The 22,584-nt window shown below is 44.5% G+C and overlaps 1 protein-coding gene across 1 annotated transcript in view; it reads right to left on the bottom strand.

Annotated features, from left to right (window-relative positions):
- The window catches only part of cntnap2a (contactin associated protein 2a), a 322,047-nt gene that overhangs the window by 187,276 nt on the left and 112,187 nt on the right, over positions 1-22,584 (bottom strand). The window contains exons 2-3 of the mRNA XM_048977149.1: positions 14,443-14,553; positions 3,768-3,961 (exon numbers count right to left, since the gene is read on the bottom strand). Of these exons, the coding sequence (XP_048833106.1) occupies positions 3,768-3,961; positions 14,443-14,553 (305 nt within the window). The remainder of the gene's footprint in view (positions 1-3,767; positions 3,962-14,442; positions 14,554-22,584) is intronic.

Consider the following 22,584-nt stretch of genomic DNA (forward strand, 5'->3'; position numbering starts at 1 on the left):
CCGGCGGACCCCGCTCCCGTGCAGCCGCCTGCGCAGCCGCCTTCGCTGCCTGCGCAGCCGCCTGCGCAGCCGCCTTCGCTGCCTGCACAGCCCCCTTCGCCTGCTGCAGCTCCAGGGCAGGCGCCCCCACTGCAGCCGCCTGCTGCAGCTCCCGGGCAGGCGCCCCCACTGCAGCCGCCTGCTGCAGCTCCCGGGCAGGCGCCCCCACTGCAGCCAGCTCCTGTTCCTGACCGTGCTCCTGTTCCTGCAGAGGCGCCCCCTCTGCAGCCGCCTGCTGCAGCTCCCGGGCAGGCGCCCCCACTGCAGCCACCTGCTGCAGCTCCCGGGCAGGCGCCCCCACTGCAGCCAGCTCCTGTTCCTGACCGTGCTCCTGTTCCTGCAGAGGCGCCCCCACTGCAGCTACCTGCTGCAGCTCCCGGGCAGGCGCCCCCACTGCAGCCAGCTCCTGTTCCTGACCGTGCTCCTGTTCCTGACCGTGCTCCTGTTCCTGACCGTGCTCCTGTTCCTGACCGTGCTCCTGTTCCTGCAGAGGCGCCCCCTCTGCAGCCGCCTGCTGCAGCTCCCGGGCAGGCGCCCCCACTGCAGCCGCCTGCTGCAGCTCCCGGGCAGGCGCCCCCACTGCAGCCGCCTGCTGCAGCTCCCGGGCAGGCGCCCCCACTGCAGCCAGCTCCTGTTCCTGACCGCGCTCCTGGTCCTGCAGAGGCGCCCCCTCTGCAGCCGCCTGCTGCAGCTCCCGGGCAGGCGCCCCCTCTGCAGCCGCCTGCTGCAGCTCCCAGGCAGGCGCCCTCACTGCAGCCAGCTCCTGTTCCTGACCGCGCTCCTGTTCCTGCAGAGGCGCCCCCTCTGCAGCCGCCTGCTGCAGCTCCCGGGCAGGTGCCCCCACTGCAGCCGCCTGCTGCAGCTCCCGGGCAGGCGCCCCCTGACCGCGCTGCAGCAGCTCCCGAGGCGCCCCCTCCGCCTGCTGACCCGGCTCCTGTCCCTGGCCCCGCTCCTGTCCCTGGCCCCGCTCCTGTCCCTGGCCCCGCTCCTGTGACTCCTTCACCCTCACCCCGGCGACATCGACCCCGACCGGGGGTCGGTATGTCTGTGTCCCGCAGAGGGAGGGGACACAGACGTCGGACTGGGGTCCCTCCCGCCCGGCCCCCTGGCTCGCCCTCCCTCGCCTGCGCTCTGGCTCGGCTGGCGCCTGCAGGTCCTGGCCCTCCGGGTCGGCTGTCGCCTACGGGTCCCCCTCCGATGCCTCGTCACCCTGCCTCGCTCCCCCCTCCGGTGCCTGGTCGGTCGCCTGCGGGCTCCCCGACGGCGGCTCCTCGGTTGCCTGCGGGGCCCCTACCTCCGGCCCTCCACCGGACGTCGCCGCCTGCTGCGGCTCCCCCCTCCTCCGGGCCTTCGCCGTGGGCCCCTCCTGCTCCCTCGTCCCCTTCCCCGGTGCTCCCTCCTGCTCCCTCCCTGGCCCCTCCGCGGGTCCCTCGCCCTGCCTCCTCGGCCCCTCCGAGGTCCGCTCCGGCCTCCCGGCCGCCTGCGGCCCCTCCGGCTGCCTCCCGTCGCCCGCAGGGGCTCCCTCGGGCTCCCCTTCCTTCCTCCTCCTTCTCTCCCTTCTTTCCTGTCTCTGTCCCGCCTGTCTTTGTTCCTCCTCCTGCCTTTGTCCCGCCGTCCTCTGTTCCTGGTCCCTTTGTTCTGCCCCGCTCTGTTCCTGGTTTCCCGTCGTTCCCTCCCGTCACTCCCGCTCCTATTGTTCCACCTGTTCCCTCGGTTCCTCCCTTCCTGGTCTGTCTGTCGGCTTTTCCTGTCTTGTGTAGTGTCCTGTCCTGGCTCCTGCCTCTTTGTCAGTTTTGCCTGTCTGTCTTGTTCCCTGTTCCCCGTTGATTTTTTTTTGCCCTTGTCTTTCAGGTTCTGGTTTCCCGGTCTCGTCCCGTCCTTCGCCTCCTCCCGGGCGCGCCCGGTGTAGCGCGCCTTTGGGGGGGGGTTCTGTGACGCCCGCTCCGTCCGCTCCTCGTGTGTGCCACGCCCCCTAATTACCCACGTGTGATTTCCTGATCGTGCCCAGTCGTGTCTTGTTTCCTGTTGCCTTGTTTCTTGTATTTAAGTTCCTGTTGTGTACTAATCCAGTGTCTGTCATTGATGTTAGTTGGCGTCTTCTGTTCCCTGCCCCGTCTTTCGGAATAAACCCCTTGTTTGCCCTGATTACGGCGTGTTTGCCCGTTTCTGCCTGCTCGCCCGCACGATCGCCGCTCTGCCCGCGATCGAGTGTGACAGAAAGTTATCATGAAATCGCATTTATCAAAACGTTTGCACATGTGTGCTAAAGAAATCCAGTGGTTTAAAAGATATCTGACAAAATGTGCAAAATGGCCTGGATAAATAGAACTTCAGTGAAGCAAAACATTTCTAAGCTAGTCTTTAGTGTATTTCTCATCACTTTCTAATTAGTAGCTAATTGGATAATTAATGAATACGATGCACTTTTAATCCCACTCAGTGAAGCAGTATCTAAACTAGTCTCGACTCAAAGATGACTGACATACATTTAAACATTCAGAACTAGTACTCAGCCATCAGGCAAGATAAATTCACTTATTCGCCAATAGAAGGTTTGCAGTTGAAGGTGCTGGGATGAACTAGGATTGTTTTGCTGATCAACCAGTCGATTGCAATCGACCAAGTGGCGACCACTGCTCTAAGTGCAAGGGCCAAGAATACTATTTTTTAGTGTGGAAAAGGAACATGCCAGTGTAGTCACGCAATAAAATCTTTAGAGAAACTTGAGGATTAGAGGTGACAACTGTCCCGTATATTACTGTACTAGACGGCCCCACATTGAAAAATACAATGCTGTGTCCTCTTTAGTCTAGACTTTTTATTTAGTCTTTGTGTCCTAACGTGGGACGAGATTATCAGAACCCACAATCGATCCCCTGCACCGGTTGCAAATTCTATCGTTGTGAATCCGAGGGTAGCCTCCCTTATATCTTCAGATTGAAACTGGCAACCCGAGTGTGGATTGATAATTTGATCAACAAAGTCGTGTGTCTCCAGTTAGCCAAACTAGCGAGAAAAACCTGTGAGATTCTGAAAAGGTTGATTGATGTGATTTCATTCTTCGGCTGACAGACGCTGGCATGTGGGGAACGCTATGAGAGTGTAAACTCTAACAAAAAAGGAAATACAGGCAGCTGACAGACATGCTTTCCTGTTACAATGATGTTCTGTTGCACATGTAATGTAGAACAAAACAGTAATTTTGAGCTGTGTAGCCGACTCATATTTTTGATTTTGATTTGATGAAACTTGTATATTTTAATTGTGTCACTCAATTAATTTACTTGTAATCGCAATGCCTGTCAGAAAAATCGCGATTAGATATTATCCCCAAATCGTGCAGCCCTACGACACACCCAGTGTCACGCAAACAACCTACCAAGTGAAATCTTACTTAATCCATGGATGGTGGTGGAAGGAAACGTAGTGGCTACAGGGACAAAAGACAAACTACACAATACCGAGCTGAGGTCGAATTTTTAGCCACGTCATCAGTTGAGAAGATATATGACCCTAATCTAAAAAACATATTAAAAAATGTGCAGACAAACTGGCAGTAATATCGATGAACTGTACTTTTATTAGTTCCACTTTGAAAATCCTCCGAAAGTAATATTACATTGCTACTATTTTGTCTGGTGCTGTTAATCAAATGGGGGTAGAAAAACGGCCACTTAGTTGTGCCCCCCTCCTCCACCCCAATAAAAAGTAGGGTGTGTTTGCCTCACCCAAATGTTTCCGTCTTGGTGGTATGGCTTCCAGTTCCTCCCGGTGTCGCTGTACAGGAGCCTGTATCGCGTCGTCCAATCAGAGCTGCTGTATCTGCCTTGTGTCGCAATGGCCGTCACTTGTTTTCTGCTGCCCAGGTCCACCTGTAGCCACTGGTAATGATCGCTGTCCAAAGGAGACCATCCACCAGCACCTTAACAACAGAGAATGATTTTTAAATAAAACTTTATTTCATCAGAATGTGTTTTTCATACTTGTATATGCCAACTTTCTCTTTTTAAAGGTATACACACCATATAGAGGTGAAAGTGAAGCTTGGGATCTGAACGCAGGGCTAGTCATCAATCTAGGGCTGCTTCAGGCATTTCTGGGCGGTTAAGGACCTTCTTTGCTCAGGGACCCAACAGACGCAGCTATTTTGCTGAGCAAAGGATTCAAACCAGTGGCCTCAACCCACCAAGCTGTGCACCGCCTGACAGAATCGCACACATGTTGAAAATCACCACACATATCGCACTAGTTAGAGTCACTAGTATGAGAACTTTGGACTAACAAGAATTACAGTTTTTATGTTCACCAGTTTACTCCTTAAATCATGCTGTTCTCTTTGGTTATTTAAGAACAAATGATTCTTGATCGTAGAATCTGTGGTCTTATCTGGCACATTCCGATAACAAAAGAAATCAAGCAAAAGAAAAACTGTCATGAAAATTAAACTAACCACGCTCTCAAGCTTTTATGGAATTTCAGCTGCACGTCAATGTCAGGGATTCATCCAAGGACCGTACTGGTGCACTCAGTGCTGTTTGCATTCTCAATCACATTTTCAATCTCAATGACTCACAAGAGACAGTGTCCTCTGTCAGGCATAAGCAGTTATCAGCAGGAAATGTTTTGCCATTATTTTGCCTGAATATGCACTATATCTATAGAGAAGCATAAAAATATTCACTCATAAAAAAAAAAAAGCAACAGACGGTCTTTTCTAAAAATCCTCGACCGCTGCCTGTCTGGCCGTCGATTAAGAGATGGTGCCACACTGCATATTAAAGAAAATTCCCTTTTTTCGTGCCTCATCATTGGCTTTTGTAAATAAGGCACTTAGAAAAGAGCACTGTCGGAATTTCTGATGGCCATCTTACACAGAGCAAGGGAATCGGCATAAAGGGATACGAAAAAACAGGCCAATCCAATGCCTAACTCAATTAAATGGCCATTACTAGCAGGTACCAGATAAACAAGAAATATCATTGAGAAATCAATGATTCTAAATCTAACCTTGAGAAGATCGCGAGGCGGGTAATAGCATCGGCAAGAAGGCCTTACAAGCTCTGTGGTCACTGAATGCTGAACAGAGATAAAACTCAAGAAAAAAAACAATATGCTAGAGGTCATGAAGCGGACTTTCGGAGAAGACGGGGTGAGAACGAGATGCGCAACAAAGCGAAAAAGACAAGAGAGCCAAATGGCATTTAAGCAGATGTTTGCGCGAGATATGCAGAAGAGGAGAAGGGCAGCTGGGAGAAGATCAGGAGGCAGCTGGATGGGCACAAGCAGGTCACTGCAGAAGCTACAGTGCAGCGCAGCTAAATATCATGTGTAATTTAGTGTGCAACCAGATATGCCACAATCTCCCAAGCGGCTGATAAAGACTAGGAGGAAAAAAGGAAAATGTCAATGGCCTTAAACATTTCTTCACCTCTAACATATTGACTCTTTGAGATGTCTTGGCCCCTCTCTACTACTATTAATATACCCCCAAATGTTAGTACTTTAGCACATAAAACACTCTGCTCACATTTGTCTGAACTTTTCAGGACAGCAGGTGTGGTCTGTGCTTAATGCCCAGTTCCAGTGGGGTGTTTTAATCTGTCACACCCTATATTCTCCTCCCACACAAAAAAAATATAAAAATGAAGTCCGAGACAATTTGTAAAGGTCAAGTACTGGAACGGACTGGTCTTCTTTGAAATAATAAAAAAAAATCCTCTCTTTGACTAAGTTTTCATTTTGGTCCCGTATTTTAAAACTTTTCCTATTGCCGTTAGCATGGATGATCAAACTCAATTTTCTCATGGCTATTTTGTATTTCCGCATGTGAAATGACAAGCTTCACCGCAGCCAGATCCCAAGAGCTTAAGTTTAAACCGTTACCTGCACTTTCACAAGCAGCGGGGAATCACTGGCAATTTATAATTCATATCAGACTGGGTAAATTACTTAATGGCAGAGAATACTTTGGTCTAAAATGAGATCACCTTGGAAGTGCTTTGGATGAAATAAAAGACGAGCGCTTCGGAGGGTGATGAAGCCACTGCATAAACACTAATGACTACACCGATGCATTAAGCCATAACAGGTATTTTGCTGTTTCAAAGTGACACGGGCCATTATTTGATTGAATAATTTACAGTAACACATAATGCGTGACTATAAGACAGTGCATTAAGCAGAACGATGTGAAGGCGTAAGGAAGAAGCCTATTAATGATACTTTAAATGAGTCAGCATGATGGCCCGACAGCAATATGTAAATAAATAAACATCTCAACAGGGAATGAGATGGTGAATGCTTTTAAAAATCATGTCAATATGAAATGAATAATGACTAAACCTTATGTAGCATAAATCAGACCTACAGGGTTGAATAAATATGCAGAAATTAGCTAGCATCTCATCCAGGGGATCCTCAGCTATAAACTCTTGGGTTCTTTGCTTGCTAGGTACTTGGATCCTGGATGCACATAGGGGGCACTGTGGGATCCAGTATGTTAGGGTGCTGTGCCCACGACTGGATGGTTGCTGGGTCAGACAACCGGGCTTGACAGAGTGAGAAAGGTCTACCAACTAACTTTGCTTCTTCAAGATGTATGTGTGTTTGAATAAAAGCATATGCTAATTATGTTAAAATTACTTATTTACACAGAAGACCAACTAGGTTAGATAAGACTGTGATATCCGTGGCAGTGGGGTTAATGTAGCTGGAGAGCCAGAACTCGACGGTGTTGATAGTGTCTGAGGTATAATGAGACAGTGAATCCTTAAAGCTATTATTCTGCTGTATCTACGAAGACGCTTCAGGCTGACGGTGTTTATTGCCTTTATGTGGGATGCTTCTTGGCATTCATGTCGGAAGGTAGACCAAAAGGTAGGCAAAATACTCCAGGGACTGTCTGACCCTGCTCTCTCAAAAATGTATGTGGCTTTAGATAAAAGCTACTGCTAAATAAAAAAAAATGTAAATATAGTGGCTGCCAATCATGTGTTTTCTCATGAGTCCATTGAGGTAAAAGAGGGACTTTGTTCACTGGGGTAATTTATTTGCACTTGAGAAAGATAGACAATAAACTGCAGGGATGAGAGCTTCAGCTGTGATTATTATCGAGCTAATCTCACGGCTGTGCTCGTGCCTCTTCCGGCAATCTGGGATGAGCACTTGAACTACCTCTCTGGCTGTATCGGCGCCAAACCTCTCCGGCGTTCCCAGACGGGCGCCAAACCTCTCCGGCGTTCCCTGACGGGCGGCAAACCTCTCCGCCGTTCCCTGACGGGCGCCAAACCTCTCCGCCGTTCCCAGACGGGCGCCAAACCTCTCCGGCGTTCCCTGACGGGCGCCAAACCTCTCCGCCGTTCCCTGACGGGCGCCAAACCTCTCCGGCGTTCCCTGACGGGCACCAAACCTCTCCGCCGTTCCCAGACGGGCGCCAAACCTCTCCGCCGTTCCCTGACGGGCGCCAAACCTCTCCGCCGTTCCCTGACGGGCGCCAAACCTCTCCGCCGTTCCCAGACGGCCGCCAAACCTCTCCGGCGTTCCCTGATGGGCGCCAAACCTCTCCGGCGTTCCCTGACGGGCGCCAAACCTCTCTGCCGTTCCCAGACGGCCGCCAAACCTCTCCGGCGTTCCCAGACGGGCGCCAAACCTCTCCGCCGTTCCCAGACGGGCGCCAAACCTCTCCGGCGTTCCCAGACGGGCGCCAAACCTCTCCGGCATTCCCAGACGGGCACCAAACTCTCTGGCGTTCCCAGATGGGCACCAAACTTCACCGCTGTTCCCACACGGGCGATCACCCTCGCCACCGTTCCCACACGGGCGCCAACCCTCGCTGCTCTTCTCACACTTCTCACACTTGTCAGCCAGGCTTCCGCACATGTTGCGTGGGGCAGACCACTCCCTGCTCCCCCAAGGTCTGAGTATGACCACAGATGTTCCTAATCAGAGGCTCTGCTGCAGGAAAAAGTGGTGGCAGTGGTGGGGGTGTCACTGATGCCCTGATGGAACATTCTAGACTAAACTTTGCTTCTCCAAATGAAGACATTACCTCAACCAAGTACAAATCATGAGGCAGAGAAATTGGGTCTTAATGACCAATTAAGGACTGCAGAAGCCTGGTTTATCCTTACTTGTTTATCATTTCTGTTACCAATAAATCTTGTTACCATTTAGGCTAAGCACTAAAAAGGCAATCAGCATCTATCAGGAAAAAAATCTGCATGCTATATCTATCCTCCATGAAAGATTACACTGGTATACAGTGATTTTGTTGCCAACGATGTCTGAACGGTTTTATATTAAGTGTATGGTGCTGATTAAGAATATGACTTTGGTTTTGCCAGACTGGCTCTAGTTTCTGAGATATTTATTAGATAAATAATTAATGCAGCATGTTTGAAAAGCATTCAGGATTTTCAGACTTTCCTTCAAAGCGTCATCATTCATTTCATTACCTAAGCCACTGTTAAAGAGTCAAAAGTCAGACCGAAAGCTATTGCATTTGTTATCACACACAAGTCGCATTGGGGGAGTGCATTACTTTCACTGATGTCCATTATCTCAAAAACTAGAAAAAATTCAGCAAAAGTAATATGATTTTTGAATTCAGCACCCTCCAAATACCCTAAATCCATTCAAAAAACCTTGGCAACTGAATAAAAAAAAATAAAATAAAAAAATTGTAGACCTGTGTTATTTAATACATGGATGCTGCAAGACTACAGCTTGTAACTGCCTAGATTTTATTTTTTTTCCTTGTTTTTCCAATATCCTTTAGAAATATAATGGACTGCACAGATTAGATTTTGACTAATTACCAGAGTGGTAGACATTTCTGTTGTGTAGATTATGTTTCATTGTAAAATGCAGCACAGCAAATGATACAGAATAAAGTGAAACTCTTCTTCTATAGACCCATGCACATTGTGAGTAAAGAGGAAAAACAACACTGCTGCAAAATTATGGTTTTTAAAATAGTTATATAATGTGAACATTTAAGTCAATCTTGGTCTTATAAGAAAATAAATGTGCAAATAGCTTGTTACATGGTACATGATGCGTTTTATTCCTGATCCATGCATGCATGGCGAAATCATGGAATTAACTTAAACTATCCCAAAAAGAGCCTATAAAGGGTTAAGCTATTTATTTTTTACTTATGAAGATAAGATCTGTCCAATTTCAAGCGGCATGGATAATTGTGTTCATTTAGTATAATATGCAACTTTTTTATTCACTCAAGACAAAGAGATCTGGCAATAAATGTGAAGTTATGTAATTCATGAAATATTCAGCAATATCACTTTCATATAACTGGTTTCGACAGTATCTGCCAGAAGAATCTATGTTTAAGTACTAAAATAATCTATAACCTTACAATTAGAATGACAAAGGGTTGTTTGTTAAATTGCGGAGTGAGAATTAAAAGCCGCCAAACCGCTAATACCCTTTTCAGCCTCTCTCGTTTGGACTGGATTACGTTTTCCAGAACAAATCAAATCAATAACAAAGCACAGTTCTGAGACTAAACATCACACGCCAAAGGCATCAGGAAAATCCATAAAACGCAATTTAGTATTCCAGATATTGCCATTTTAAACTGTCAGTCAGCGGAATACAGATAAATATGAGTCTTGCATATGATTGATTTCATGCCATCTTTTCTGTTCCCAGCAGAAAATCTTAGTAAGAAGATGCATCACTATAGATTCCTATTAGTGCCTGTTCAGTCTGTGAAGATATTTCCATGAGTATGTGTAAAGAGCTAATTGATATATCAGGGGGAAGAAAGCACTGGAGATGGCATATGGAAAGCAGGATTTACTCATTACTCAAAACAGTACCCCGCATGAATGCTCATCAGGCTGCAGAAAACCCGACTATTATATTGACATCATCCATTAAGAGTTGTGGAGCGCTTGACCCCAGGGAGGGTTGGGTAATATACGGTTACCTATGTGGGCTCTCAGCGGTCGGCAGATCGACATACTCAAAGCTTCAAAAATGGCTCTTTATCAGAAAAAGCTTACAAATGTAATTTGAACATAATCCATCCTTCCGTCAACTTATTCTGGGACTGACTATAAAAATAGTTATATGATTGTGTTTTTTTTTATGTAACTCATAATGCTGTGTAAGTGTATATTTGACATCAAAGCAAAACACAACTGACAGAGCAGGGTCAGCAAGTCCCTGGAACAATTGGGAGTTAAGAGTCTAGCTCAGGGGACAAATGGGGACATCATGCCTCTGATTGTGGGATTCGAACCAGCACACTCCCAGTCATAGGCACGGTGCCCTAACTTGCTGAGCTGCACCTAAACAAATGATCATTATTATTTTTTTGAATGCATCGGATTTAATCTTGTGAATAGATTTATATGCAATTCAGATATATAAATGTTATTAACTCGTTTCACATTCGGTGGCTCAGTGTTCAGCGCTGTGGCCTCACACCTTCGCAGTGGGGGTGGGACTCCTGTCCTCGGTTCCGTGTGTGGAGTTTGTATGTTCGGCTCGTGTTCCTGTGGCCTCACACCTTCGCAGTGGGGGTGGGACTGCTGTCCTCGGTTCCGTGTGTGGAGTTTGTATGTTCGGCTCGTGTTCCTGTGGCCTCACACCTTCGCAGTGGGGGTGGGACTGCTGTCCTCGGTTCCGTGTGTGGAGTTTGTATGTTCTGTTCGTGTTCCTGAGGCCTTCATGGTGGGGGTGGCACTCCTGTCCTCGGTTCTGTGTGTTCCGTTTACGTGTTCTGCTCGTGTTCCTGTGGCTATCCTGGTACGACATAAGCATCCCTGCCTTGTGGTTTGTGCTTCCTGGGATAAGATCCAGGGTGACTGTGACCCCGGATTGCATAACCAATTATGGAAAATTGATGGGCAATTAACACTGAAACTGCATGACATTTAGACTTTCCCATGATAGTGAGCCATTGTTTCTCACATTCTGATCCCAAATCATGATTGAACATCCCTTCTGGCGCTGTCATGGGCAGTAGCCTGCCAAAGCTGCTGTCTCACTCACAGCCGACCTCCCCATGACTTTTACACTGTATGACTCCTCTCCCTTCTGTCTGGGGGAGATCTCCGACCAGCCCATGTCATGTACAGAAAAGCACAACATTCTTTTCGCCATTTCCTATCCTTTTTGTCTTTAAACTTATATTATTTATTTTATATTTAGTATTTTCAAGCTCTCTTTTTTTTCAAATCTTGCATGGTAAGAGCTTTCCCTTGGCACACTAGTTTCTCCCGGGAAGAATAGTTTCACTTTGTCTTTTTCTCGTCTTATCTCATCTCATCTTATCTTACGTTTGTGATGTCACAAGATCCTTAATTCCTCATTGGATGAAGCTTTCAGCATTTGCAATCTTCAGTTCAACAAATGGAATGGCAAGGGCAAGAGAGTGGCAGAAACGCTCCCGCTGTGTGTGTGTGTGTGTGGGGGGGGGGGGGGGGGGAGGGGGTTTGCATAGGTCACATTTGGAGACCAAAATGTCCCCAAAGTGCAGTAAAACCTGAAACTTCCTTACTTTTGGGGACACTTCATCAGGCCCCCATTTGGATAACCTCTATTTTATAAAAATCTGTAAATGCGATCAAAGACGTAAACCTGCCAAAAGTCTTGTATTTTGGTTAGTTACTTATAGTTAAGGTTAGGGCTGGGTAGGGGTTAAGGGTGTCCTGATTGGGATTACCGTTTTTCCCATAAAAATGAATGGATGGTCCCCATTTACATGGGAAGACCAACTTGTGTGAGAGTGTGTGTGTGTGTGTGTGTCTGAGTGTGTGTGTTGTCGTGCTCCTGGTGGCAAGGCCGGTATTTTGTCAGGGATGGCAGGACTGGATGCGCACAGGATCAGTGATACGAAGGCCCAAGGGCGACCTATGAGCCTGATGATGACAAAGACCTTCCTGTCGATGGTGAATAACGATGCAGGATAATCCTGAGGGTATTTCCACTGACTCCTTCCACAACACCAATGGCCCTTACCACCGGTATCATACTCTATCACAATTTCTTATAGTAATCCTCCTCCATCCGTTACAGGCATGCGAGAGACTCTACTGATAACTCTGCAGGGACTAATATGCTGTTTACTCTGCTAGTAAACATTTTGTCCACCTAAAAATGCAAGAGTATTTTTGCCTTCTATTTACTTTAAGTATTCAACAATAAAACAAGTACCCCCAGACTAGATCCATCCTGAGATTGTGTTAAGGGGGCAAAGATCGCAGCACCCTTCCCTGGTGCAAAGCCACTGAGCATTTTCTGTAGAGAAACCCCTTTATGACTCTGGTACTGCCACTGACTGCGAGTGCAGCCAGTCCCCCGGGAAATTTAGCTCCCTTCCAGACGACAAACGTGCCCCTGACCGTTTCCCCAGCACTGAGCCGGCACCCGTCTCACTCTGCTTTTCTCCCCAGAGCCTGTGTCTGGATCTGGATGCATGGCCCTGCAGCCAGCGGCTCATTGGCTGCTCTAAGCATGTGACCAAGTCTCAGCTGAGGGTAACCTATAGCCCTTATAGGCAGAATACTCACGGTTGACCCCACGGGTCCCGGAGGGCTCCTAGTCACAATTGGTGCATCGTAAAAACACTAAATCATTAATACTGCAAAATATCTGCGCGTGTGATTTATTGCTGTTTGGCTATATAACCCTTCTAAGGCATTTATTAACAACAAATACTGTGCAATGCATGTGCATCAGACTCAGTTATGACCAAACTAACATATGGCACAATTAATGAGCTAATAACATGGTGCAGGCCAGACAACAGACTGACAGCGACTGAATGTGTCCTCAAAGCATCCGAGTTTCATGCTGTAGGTACCTAGGTTCCAGGCTGTCAGGACTTTCACAGAGAGTGGGCAACAAGGCTCTGGATCACTGCATCCCAGGCCAAAACTGCAGCCATTCCACTAAGGACCTTTTCATTCGCACCACCACATATCTTCCACCTCCATCTACCCTCAAAGAACATCGGCGCAGCCCCAAAGAATAGAAGCCGGCTCCTGTAATATCAGAACGTTTGACTTCTCGCTTTGCGAGACATTCCAGAGCCGTCGGCAGAAAATGAAAAACACGTTCACTGAGACAAAGCCGTCCTGTACTACTAATAGGCTCCCTAATATTCACTTCAAAAAGAAGCAAATATGCCACATAAAACATGACTGAATAGAAAAGATACACTGCAGTTTTCTTATAGGGAAAAAATGTTATCAAAGGCATTGAATCCATCAGAATTTTAACCGGTCATGGATGACTTGACATTGCATCTTGTTGCCAGCTAATTTCATGGCTGATTCAAATATATAATTCCACTTTATATTTCAACTTCGTGGCACTGAGTGAACACAATGACTAGATGTGACATTTCATGTGATAGTAAATGTTCATATAACTAATGACTAGTTCATAGATGGCTATGAATTAAAACAAATAATAATAATAATAATTTAATAGGCATGTTTAATCAGTGATGTGTAGCTTGCCATGTTTGGAATCTGTAGCTATTTGGAAGCTATGGATGTGAGTTCAAATCCCACCACTTTAAGCTAGTCCTGCTATCTGCTCCCACGCTTTCCTCACTTGTACATCACCTAAGGCAAAATCATCTGCTAAAGAAACTTTAATCATTAGTCTACATTCAACTAAAACGTAAACTGTGGCTTCATATCAGGAAGGTAGAGGCAACAGTTACCTAACCACTTTTAAAGAAGTTAATTAAGTAACAGTGAAAGCAATTACACTGGCAGGCTTTTCCCGAGGTAATTGATACAGCAAGAAGTGTTTTGCATTGGAAATGAGCACCAACCTTTTAACCTATTAACCCGCTGCAACAGAATGCAATTCAATTGCGTGCGGATGCGCTACGGCCGAGCACCTGTGAAATTGAAATTTAGGACTGATTTAATGGCTCGGGAGTGATTACTGGAGCGTTGTAATAAAAAATAAGGCATCGCTGTGGCCAGTTAGTTTTATCTCTCACCGTTCACAAGGCACCGAGCCGCAAGGAAAGCCACTGGCCTGCTTGGGGCTCAAAGTTGAGGGCAAGCTGCTGGTCAGCAACAGAGTCGGCTAGCAGTTTGGGGTTCGAGAAGCTGATGTGGAGAACCTCACCCTGGGATGCCAGCTCTCACACATCTGGCGTGACACTCACGCTTTCAGTCTCTCACACTCACGCAAGAAATCTTACGGCAAATCAATATTATTCTATTATAGTCCTAAAATTAGCTATATCAAAAGCATTGGGTAGTTTGCAAACCTTACCGACTATTTACAAGGTAATAAAACTTTTATATACATGCAAATGTATGTGTGTGTGTTTGTTTGTCAGTGCGCGCCGACTGGTCGCAAATTGAAAACGTCACTCCAGCCAGCTGACCGAACTCTGCTTACCCCCTCTCTGGTTCAGTTTGGCGTATCCCGCGGCGTAACCACTGGAGAACACAGAGGAGCTGGAGAAGGCGGCGTGGGGAAGGGGTGTGGCCAGGGCCTCGTCACACTTCTCTGCGATGAAGACAGAAAGGGCACGTAAACATCACCGGCAAAGCAGAAAGGAGGACGGGGCTCAAATAAAGCTCAACTCCACATAATCTTGTAAAACCGATTGTTGGGATGAACGTTTAAGACATACGCTTAAGGCAAGAATGAGTGGGAGTGGATCAGTAATCTATTTTTAAAAGATATTTCCATTTCACAGCATTGAATGTGGCAGGCACATTCAGGCCTTTCATTACATAAAACACCTATTTTAAGACAAAAAAAAACAACATAAATAATTCCACTGACCATCAAAACAGTGCTGTAAATGGTTTTAAATATTTTAAAATAAAAGGCATAAAGTCAATCTCTCCTTTTATTTTCAGAATCCATCATCATATTTTATTTCCTTAATATGACCAGCAAATACACATTAAAAATGAAATCCGGAATTTTTGAAAAGAAAAAAGCAATACAAGAAAATCCTTTCATTTGAAGAGGCTTAACAGACAGGATAACTCTCCCCGATAGCAGTTTGTGTTCCAAATGGAGGAAACAGATTAAGGTTTTGTTGGATCAGTTTCTCATCAAACAAGATACTTAACTGAATTTGCTAAAGTAAATATATTATTATCCATCCATCCATCCATCCACCCTCCCTCCCTCTAAATGCTTATCCAGGTCATGGTCCTATGGGGTTGCTGAGGCCAATCCGACTCAGCATAAGGTTAGAAAATTACAATTTATTCATTTTCAATATCGAACTGTTTTATGCAGAGTTGTGGGGTTTTATGCAAGAGCCTTGCGGATCTTGGAAAAAAGAGGCACAAAACAGGGAATAACACAGGATGGGGCACCCACCCATGGAGGGCACACTCATTCACCAGTCACACACACATTCACACATACGGACAACAGAAAATTCATCTTTGCATGTTTTTGGACTGGGAGGGGAAACAAGAGAAGCTGGAGAGAGTTCCATAAGATCACGGGAAGAACACAGGACAACATGCAAACTCCACACGTGTAGAGGCCTAAACGACAGTCCCAAAGGTCTGAGGTGCCATCCCATTACCATAAACAGATAATAATAATAATAATTATTATTATTATTATCAGCTGTCAAGCCAAGGTCAGCTCCTGTATGACTTTCCTCCAGAACTTCCTGCCTTAGAAAAATGGGTTAACTGTCGGCCATACGTCTCGCTCTGGGCAGACATGTCAGCTGCTGAACAGAAATGGAAAGCAGGCCAGCCAGACGCGCCAAAGTGGTGTCCCTGGTGAGGCTCCTCGTTCCCCTGTCAGGAAAGCGAGCAACCATATGCAGAGAAGCCCCGTTTGCGTATGACCCCCCCCTACCAAGAAACTCATAATAAATCCCAAGGGCATTTAGGCTGCTACGGCTGTTGTTTAGTCATGTTCTTTATTAGTCAGTGCGCTAATAATTATAGCCTAGCAGTCAGGCTACACGTTACTTTTACAGCACACCCATGCTGACAATTCTGCAAAGAATACGGACATAAAAATCTATTTTCTTACCGAAAAATTAAAAAGAAAAAAATACTAAAAACCACGACGCATACATGACATTTTACCTGTTTTGCTGCCCCCCCCCCCCCCCCCTTTTACATCACGTCTTGGACTTTAAATGACTTAGTCATCAGATTCTGAACTAGGCATAACTGTTGTTTGAATGCTATGTGCCATATTTCTGTGATTTTTTTTCATCTAGTGTTGAATTAAAAAAACATATTTATGTTAGCTAATCTAATTAAAAATGCAAAGTTTTGTATTCTTTTAAAATACTTTTAAATTGCAGTACTTTTCCATGGAGTAGTGTAATGATTAAGTATTAAATCTTTATTCAACATCAGGATTATGATGAAATATTAAATATACGGCTTAGGGCGAAAAAGCAGGAGCACATCTTCTGCATTTATGCTACAAATTGCAGTTTATTGTCATCGCTTCCAAGTCTTGGATGCTACGGTAATTGATGGTTGTCCTAATTGCTATGTGTCACGCTGTCCTCCGTTCAGCTTTCTGTAGGGAAACGGGGCAGGCTCTCTCTTCTACATCTCTGCTCAATGTTTTCCCCATCTGTGTTTAAACCATTACCTGACACCCTGTCTGGAAGAACTAGCTGACGCATGCCGGGCAGGCCTTTGGTGTAACTGGTGTGGGGAGGATCCATCACCGTCCCGAGGGCAGAAGCTGGTGGAACGGCCAAATCTCTGGACTTAACCTGAAGGTCACTGGCTCAAGTCCCATCAATCTCACTGCTGCGGTACACGACAGAAAGGCAATGCGCGCTCGAGCAGAATACCCAACTCCATTAAAGAGCAAAAGCTGGATGTCGATTTAGACAGAAGGATGCACTAAATGAAGTGCTCATAAAGAACTACCTGGGAAATTCAAGCACGGTAGATGAGAGGGTATGGAAAGACTCACTCAACGAAGATGCATCCAGGCTGGTTAAAAAAAAGTACAAGTGTACACAAGCCACAGACAAAATAAACAACAGACTTTGTGGCGTTTGGGGAAAATTCTGAGTTGTTCTTAAATCATAAGAAAATGATATAACTAAAATCATCCATCAAATACCTAATTTTGGTCGATGGAGAGACCTCTAACATTATAGTATCATAGATTGAGTGAGAAATTAAAGTAATTGTTATTGTTTTTATTTTTTTTATGATTATTAGGAAAATTCATCATTGCATCTTACGTGCGAACTCAGAGCCATAGGACACGGTAAATACAGTACAAGCACTTGACAGAGGGCAGTTGATATCTTCCCTCAACCTCAAGTGCTCCCATTTATTCTGCTGCTAATCGAAAGCACACTATCTTGAGCGTGTTCCAAAACGGGGAGCCCAAGGATGAATCTGACTAACTGTGAGCATGAGAGGACAGTGGACTCTAGATTTCATTCAGCCAGACTGCCGCTGTGCAACACACTGATTTGCTATCCTGCCTCAAGCCTCCCCATGGTTACGCAAATAATCTAGCATCAAAGGGTACCTATTACTGGTCTGCATACAGAAAATTATATATTTTTAAACATTTCGTCTAAAGCAATAGCAATATTTTAAATGCATGGGTATAAAGAAATCAAATACTTCAAATACATTTAAAAAAAAAAAGCTCAGAATTTGCAGGTTCTCTTTGGTCACCTTCTGAAAAGGCTAGTTTCCTCTCATGGTGCAAACACGCACACGAGTGTGAACTGCTGTGTGTTTCTCAGGGTAGGCTTTGGAACATTATGACCCTCACTCCGCTCAGCTGAAGTGTCTGATACACGCATGTAGCTTCTGGGACACACTGAGCAGCTAAACATTTTGTTCACAGTGTAAATGTACAACCTGGGGGGCTGTATCACAAAGCCGGATTTCTTAACGGCCAGAAAACTTATCGGATTTAAGGTAGCCCAGTAAATGGATTTTATCTTCATCATCTACATTTAGCCCAGACTACCTTTAACCTGATGAGTTTTTTCAACAGAGCCTTAATCTGTTGCCTCCATTTGGAACATAACCTGCTATCAGGGAGAGTTATCCTGTCTATTAAGTCTCTTCAAATGAAAGTTTTCTAAGTAGAAATCCTGCTTCGCGATACAGGCCCCCACTGAGTGTTGAATATATGTTCTCTTTTAAGACAAGGAATCTTGTGTAGTTATTGAAGACAGTGATGGAAATTTAGCTGTGCAATTGTAGTAACAATAGGTGCAAACACAGGAATAATTTCCTTGTGGTGCCCGTGAAGCTAATTATTAGCATCCTAGCAGGTGAACAACTAATTAAGCAAAAAACACTCATCGCCAAGATATGCTAATTGCTCAACAAATACATGCAGCTTTTAAGTACATACGTATTCTAAGCTCACTACACGTAACACAAGGATCCCGAAATCAGTATCATCAGCTGCTGTCGTGAGATTGCTCATCAAGGCTGAGCTCCACTATTTGCCAAAATTGTGGAAACACTTAGATATTCCAGAACTTTATTTAACTGTTTCTCCAGTTACTTATTTAATCACCCAATATATGATATTGGTAAACATTCTCTGATTGTCTATAATCATTACCGTCAATATTCGTGTCGTAAAGCATTATGCCAAAAATGCTAGGTGTTTCCACAATTTTGGCCACTGGTGCACATGTTCAGCTTTATGTGCACATACTCCTGCCTGTAGGTTATACTGGTATACTAACAAATATATGATCACCATTGGCAACTTCCAGTGAATCTGACTTTGTCGCCATCTTCATTATTGCTTGATGCATATCCAGCTTTAGTCAGCTGACCCGTCACAGCTATTAATAGGCCCAATGTGTCACACTGGGCCGTCAGGTTCTTGGCTGGACATCACAGCCGTCACCCACTTATTAGATAAAAGTGTGCAAAGCGATTTTAATTAAGGTCGAGCATCAAATGACATTCACCTGTTCTTTGTGTGACTGCACCATATGTGATATCAAAACTGGTTTTGTCCAGTTCAGTAGACTTTGGTCATAGCAGGTGTTCAGTGCCCCAAAGGAGAGATTTACTGTAAGAAATTTAATGACTGATAAGAAGACATTTCATGGCAGTTTATGGACCATAAAAGTTACACCAAACAATTATTTAGAAACTCCTAATATTTTACACATTTACATATATAAATAAGCAAATAAATATTCAAAGATATGGAGAAAGAGTTTTGAGCACAAGTGGCTTTCACTGCAGACATTTCCATAATTTGCAAAATAATTATTGACTCATTCTATGTTATTTTACTCCATCAACAGCTATTTCAGACAATGACCGAAATGTTTTTAGAGACAGAGTGAGTAGAATGACAAGATCATAGAAGCCTAAAGACCTGGTGCTCACTTGCTTTAAATCTCAGAATACTTTCATGTGCTCTGTAGTGTTTAAGAACCTTTGCCCCTGACACCAGAACATTTAATACTGGAGGATCAATGAGAAAGAGAGGATGTCCTCTTCAATGTGGAACAAAGTACTGAGTGTATTCCATTAATATGCTTACTAATTATCTGCTGCCTGTAGTTTTAGTATAAATATGTTTATTATGCTAAACAATGTGGTGCATAATAATATAGCGTCATGTGCTATAAAGGTGTGACTAGTGTTAATTTTTAATGCAATTAATGACCTATCTTTAATTATAATTAATTAAAAAAACAGCAGTTGTTCATAAATCCCTTTCAGGAGGATATTTATGTTTTACTGCTTTGAAAAAGGTCTGGCTAAGTCTTTGGTAAATAAAATAAAAGTAAATAATTATTACAGGCAAGTAAAATATATGATAATGATATTCACATATTAACATGAGTGTTTTATTTCTTTTAAAATTACTTAAAATTATATAAAACAATAAAATCAAATTTGTGTGGTATTGTTCCCTTTAGCAAAGTTCGCTGTGCCTATTTTCCAAGCTGAGTGCTTGCATGCCTTTGCATCATGCTTATATCAGAGCGTTCACAACTCATTAAAAAACGGATTAAGAAACCTTGAATTAAGGGGATGCTGGACCACCTTGATTTCAGTTTTAAAGTGGTGACAAGCCAGGTGCTTTTTTACATTTTCATGCAACCATGCCTGCGTAAAATTGCCTTAATTGCAGTAGAAATATGAAGATCGTGTACTTCAGCTGAAAGTGCAGGTGTTCTTCCATATAATCCAGGCATAAGCAGAATTACGAAAAAACTTGGAATGAACTTATTCACAACAATTCACTTTTTCATCCATCCATCCATTTTCCAAACCACTTATCCTACTGGGTCGCGGGGGGTCCGGAGCCTATCCCGGAAGCAATGGGCACGAGGCAGGGAACAACCCAGGATGGGGGGCCAACCCATCACAGGGCACACTCACACACCATTCACTCACACACGCACACCTACGGGCAATTTATCAAGTCCAATTAGCCTCAGCATGTTTTTGGACTGGGGGGGGAAACCAGAGTACCTGGAGGAAACCCCACAACGACATGGGGAGAACATGCAAACTCCACACACATGTGACCCTGGCAGAGACTCAAACCCAGAGGTGTGAGGCAACAGTGCTAACCACTGCACCACCATGCCGCCCCCGTTTAATAATACTGGTTGTGATAGGCAGGTTTCAGATACCAGTACCTGAAAAATAAATGGTATTCAAAATGCTACTAACTATTCCATCCATCCATCCATTTTCCAAACCGCTTATCCTATTGGGTCGCGGGGGGTCCGGAGCCTATCCCGGAATCAATGGGCACGAGGCAGGGAACAACCCAGGATGGGGGGCCAGCCCATCGCAGGGCACACTCACACACCATTCACTCACACATGCACACCTACGGGCAATTCAGCAACTCCAATTAGCCTCAGCATGTTTTTGGACTGTGGGGAGAAACCGGAGTACCCGGAGGAAACCCCACGACGACACGGGGAGAACATGCAAACTCCGCACACATGTGACCCAGGCGGAGACTCGAACCCGGGTCCCAGAGGTGTGATGCGACAGTGCTAACCACTGCACCACCATGCCGCCCCCGTTTAATAATACTGGTTGTGATAGGCAGGTTTCAGATACCAGTACCTGAAAAATAAATGGTATTCAAAATGCTACTAACTATTCCCAGTTAAACTATTTGCAATGAAGTTAGCTTAGTGTCCGTTTTATGAGACTCTGAATATCCCCTTTTGAAACTCGCTTGTTATAATTGAGAAAAAAAGTTTAGTTTTTCACAAAATGTCAGTGTGATTGTGACATTTATTTGAAACTACCTCACATTGAGGCCTGACCTCCATCTTCTAAGACCATTCAGATCGCAACAGTCTGTCTTGCTTATTATCCAGAAATTATGTCAAATGCCTTTTCTGTCTCTTTTATTGGTAAAATTATATATAATTTAAATGTCTGAGTGATTTAAAAAAAAAAACAAAAAAAAAACAGAAAATATCTGTATACCTGAACATTGATTAGTATTTATGTATATATTTTTTGGCTTACTGGAGAGATCTGCTCTATGGTCGACAGAATTCAACAAGAAAATACTGCTGCTTTTGAAAGGAAAAAAAAGATGAACATTTTCTTTGGGGGAAGTCATTTCAAACAACAGAATTCCATAAAAGAAAATAAAATGTACATTTATAGTCAATCATGACACTCACAATCAACATGCCTAATAGGACGTAGGAAAAGGGCGAGCTACAGTGCACACATGATGAAGTAATCAACATGGAGCTTCTATTTTGAATAAACACCCTCATATTTAAATTTGACTGGCTAGATAACAAGGTCTAGATGGCCTGGGTTTATTTGTAAGTTTATAACATTTGTTTCCAACATCTCCTTCTTCTAAGACTCAGATGCTAAGATGCTAAGCTAACACGTGGGGCGGCATGGGACACTGCGATTGAAATTGGTTTTTGGTCACTGTACAAACGAGATATATGGAGATTTAATTAAAAGGCAATTCATGGAACGGATAGCCTGAGGCATTGAGTCGAGAAAGACGCGCACTTTTCCTGGCCTTCTCTGCAATGACAAAATAAGATGTCATGTGTCTTTATGTATCCTAATAGCTACCTTTCGGCTAATGAGAAGATTCGAGAACTTTCCCACTCCGGCATCTCATCCGGATATTTGTTCCGATACGTGATGCTGGAGCTTAATATCTTGTGACCTTTTTCTAAAGTGTTTCTATGCCTTCATCTCATCACCCTGAGGCAAATAAGAAAGCTATTTTCCAACCCTGTGGGAAAGTACCCATTGATCTGAAGTACCCCCTGTAGTTCTCTTTCTTTAGAAATACTGGACAGGAATCACAAAGGGAGACTTACAAAAAAAAAAACGGCCCTTATTAATTTTCTTATACTTGAATATTGTGCTCTGAATGTGCCAGCTTGGGCATACAGTAGATATTTAACGAAAGAAATAATATATTGGAGATACATTTCAAAAGAAGATATACAGTATATATAAAGAAAACCTTTGCAATAATAATTTTCTTAAGAATAAATATGCATAAGTATTTATAAATATAACTGGTTAGTACTTTTAATTACAT

Source organism: Brienomyrus brachyistius, chromosome 15 (genome assembly GCF_023856365.1).
Source record: "Brienomyrus brachyistius isolate T26 chromosome 15, BBRACH_0.4, whole genome shotgun sequence".
Taxonomy (NCBI): domain Eukaryota; kingdom Metazoa; phylum Chordata; class Actinopteri; order Osteoglossiformes; family Mormyridae; genus Brienomyrus; species Brienomyrus brachyistius.